This window comes from Cajanus cajan, chromosome 3 (assembly GCF_000230855.2).
Source record: "Cajanus cajan strain Asha chromosome 3, NIPB_CcT2T_4, whole genome shotgun sequence".
Lineage (NCBI taxonomy): Eukaryota > Viridiplantae > Streptophyta > Magnoliopsida > Fabales > Fabaceae > Cajanus > Cajanus cajan.
In genome coordinates this window covers 28,526,892-28,530,124 of record NC_138519.1, presented here as the reverse complement: position 1 = coordinate 28,530,124, position 3,233 = coordinate 28,526,892, and the positions used below count along the sequence as shown (strand labels likewise).

Here is a 3,233-nt window from a genome sequence, read left to right as displayed (position 1 = left end):
AGGTCGGCTACGTGCGATGTGGCCGACATGGTTTTTACAACCATGTCGTCGATGTAAACCTCCATATTTCTCTCGTTTTGTTGATAAAAGACCTTGTCCATCAATCTCTGGTATATGGCTCCTACGTTCTTAAGGCCGAAAGGCATCACACGGTAGCAAAAGTTGGCTTGGTCGGTTATGAAAGTTGTGTGCTCCTAGTCCGGTGGGTACATCATGATCTGGTTGTAACCGAAATAGGTGTCAAGGAAATTGAGGAGAGCATGGCCGGAAGCTCCATCCACCAATCTGTCAATGCTTGGTAGAGGGTAGGCTTCCTTTGGGCAAGCCTTGTTTAAGTCGGTGTAGTTGACGCACATGCGCCACCTCCTGGAGTTCTTTTTGACAAGTACCACATTGGCTAGCCAAGTCATGTATCGTATTTCTCATATGAATCCCGCTTTTATCAGCTTTCAGGTTTCGACCGCAATGGCTTCTCGGCGCTCGCCTCTGACCTTCCATTTTATTTGGGCTACCGGTTTAGCCTCTTTGTGGATTGCTAACCTGTGACAGATAAAGCTGGGATCTATATATACCTGGCATATCGACGCTTGACCATGCAAAAAAGGTCGGCATTTTTTGCAATTTCAGCATGACTTGCTGCTGTAGCTTAGGACTCAATTGGCGGCTGACCTTTGTGCATTGCCCTGGTAGTGGACCAATCTGGAAGTCTACAAGGTCATCAATCGGGCTTGGTCGACTATCGTCAGCTCCCAACCTTGGGTCGAGATCGGTTACCACATCTTGGGTTATGTGGGCTACGGTGGGAGTGTCGTCATGGTGTCGTACGTCGAATGGGGGCAATACTTTCAGACTCTTCGTGTAGCATTGTCGAGCTATTTTTTAGTTTGCTTTGATGGAGATCACCTTTCCATGACTTCCTAGGAACTTCATTCTTAGGTGTGGGGTGGACACTATGGCTCTAAATTGGTTCAACGTCGGTCTCCCTATGATGATGTTGTATGATGTGTTGGCATCAATGAGGAGATATCAGACCATTATTCTTCTCGTGCTGGGGGGTGCCCCGAAGGTCGTTAGCAATTCCACGTAACCACGAGTGTTGACCCGTTCACCTACAAATCCCACTAGGGGTTCTGTGTGAGGTTGGATGAGAGTATAGGGAATTTCTAACCTTAGAAATGTTGGCCAGCATAGGACGTTAGCCGAGCTCCCCTGATCGATCAATGTCTTGCGAACCTCCTAGTTGGCGACTTCCACGGCGATGACCATAGGGTCATCCTGGTTTGGGCAGATGCCGGTGTAGTCATCGTCTGTGAAGGTGATGGGTGGTATGTTGCGCAGTGGGCTTATTACGCTAATGTTTATATTGTGGATGCTGCGCAACTGTCTTTTTCGTGCTGAGCTGCTTGGGCCACCCCCCGCAAATCCACCGATGATCGTGTTGATGACTCCTCTTAGAGGGGCTTGTTCCGTTTTGATGGAGACATTCTGTCTAGAGCTGGATGGTTGGTCAGCTTGGAAGTTGGAGCCTCGTCCTCGCCTGTGTCTCCTGCCTGGCCCTTGGTAGCCGCCTATGTGAGGTTGGGTCCTTTGAACATATTGTTTGAGGTTCCCACTTTGAACGAGTTCTTCAATTAGGTCCTTGAGCGTTCTACATTCTTCCGTGGTATGGTCATAGTTCCTGTGATAGTAGTAGTGTTTGAACATATTGACCGTGTTGGGGTTATGTCCAGGTAGTGGCAGGGTGATCAACTTTGCGTTGCTAGCTTCTTCTAGGATGTGTACTCGGGACGTGTTCAGGGGGGTGTAGAATTCGTACCTGCTTCCCTTGCTTGGTCTATTTTTTTTGAATTGGGTTTCGTGGGAGACTTTCAATTTATCCTTGTTGTGGTTTTGGTCTTGTTTCCCCTGCGTTCTTACAAGAATTTGTTCGTGGAATTCGGTGTGCTCTGGGGTTCTTCGACAAAGGCTATCAACAAAAGAGCCTGGCTTTAAAGCCATCAGCATCGCGTGTAGGGCGACCTCAGGGTTGAGGTTGCAAATCTGAATGGAGACATTGGCAAACCGCTCCATGAATTTTCTCAATGGCTCGTTGTCGCCTTGCCTGAGGTTAGCGAGGGCGGCGAATGTGATGTGGTGAGGCTGGCTAGTAGCATATTGTGCGGTGAATCGCTTTACCAATGTGTCAAAATTTTCGACCGATCCCACTAGTAATTAAGTGTACCAATTGAGGGTAGCTGCCTTTAGCAAAGTTGGGAAAAATCAGCACATTATAGCATCGTCATTGGTGTAATGATTCATCTGTGTGACGAACGCGTCGATGTGTTCATCCAGGTCGGTCGAGCCATTGTAACGATCGATGTTGAGGGGTTTCCAATCAGGGGAAGGGGAACCTCCATGATTCTGTCTACAAAAGGATGGTGCTGAACGCCTGCCCGATGTGCGAGGTTATAGGAAGGTGCGCGACTAACCTCGTTGGCGGAATGGTGTGTGGGTGTGGGCGACCGATGTGTAACTGGCGATGGCGAGGGGGATTGATGTTCCTCCTCGTGGTGATTATTTTGTTGAGGAGGTTGATTGGGAGGTTGCTGGCGAAGTTGGGCACGGATGCGCTCGTTCTCTGCGCGCATGGTCGCCAGATCGGCTTGGTGTTGGGCACGCATAACCTCGAGGACTTCGGCGTTCTGCTATCGCATTTGTTTGATTTGTTCGATCAAACGTCAGAGTGTTGCCTCTCCTTCAATCCTATGTGCGTTATGTTCGTCATTATTCATTGATCGTCTATTATGGCTTCGGGTAGAAACCATCAGTTAGGTCGTAGAGAGGGGATTTCTCTTCGACCCCACGGTGGGCGCCAAACGTACTCACCTAAGATCGGTCTAGGGACGATTTCCTGATGAAGTCGGGAGAGCCTCCTCTGCTTCGTACGTTGGTTGCTCCGAGATCGGAGAGGTACCTGCAAAAGAGACTCTGATGCTTAAGTTAGTTCTTGTAAGTGTGCGGGTCTCGTATATATAATGTACGTACCTTAGTGTGAGTTAGGGTTTTTCCCTTAGGTGAGAGTGAGATCGGTTATGATCCGATAAGATTGTGGACTTATCTTTTTATCTTGTTAGTTGGGGAATGATTTTATCTTCTCAGCCGATGTGGCTTTGTGTCCATGTGCCGAGGTGAGTTTTGGCACTAATGTCAATGTGCGCTGATATTGGGCCGAGGCACCGATGTGGGTGGTACAT

General features: G+C 48.7%; 1 protein-coding gene across 1 annotated transcript; it reads right to left on the bottom strand.

Moving 5' to 3' along the window:
- Nucleotides 1-1,236: 1,236 nt before the first annotated feature.
- On the bottom strand, nucleotides 1,237-2,627 carry LOC109818656 (uncharacterized). The gene is made up of 2 exons (XM_020384185.2): nucleotides 2,469-2,627; nucleotides 1,237-2,169 (listed from the first exon to the last, which is right to left on the bottom strand). The coding sequence occupies exons 1-2, from the start codon at nucleotides 2,625-2,627 to the stop codon at nucleotides 1,237-1,239; spliced, it is 1,092 nt and encodes a 363-aa protein (XP_020239774.2).
- Between the last annotated feature and the right edge of the window lie 606 nt (nucleotides 2,628-3,233).

Bases quoted from the DNA above. Each gene is read 5' to 3' on its own strand.
- LOC109818656 (XM_020384185.2), bottom strand. From the start codon at position 2,627: ATGCGCGCAGAGAACGAGCGCATCCGTGCCCAACTTCGCCAGCAACCT. The intron at 2,170-2,468 runs GTTAGTCGCGCA...ACATTGGTAAAG, and splicing joins CACACCATTCCGCCAACGAG to CGATTCACCGCACAATATGC.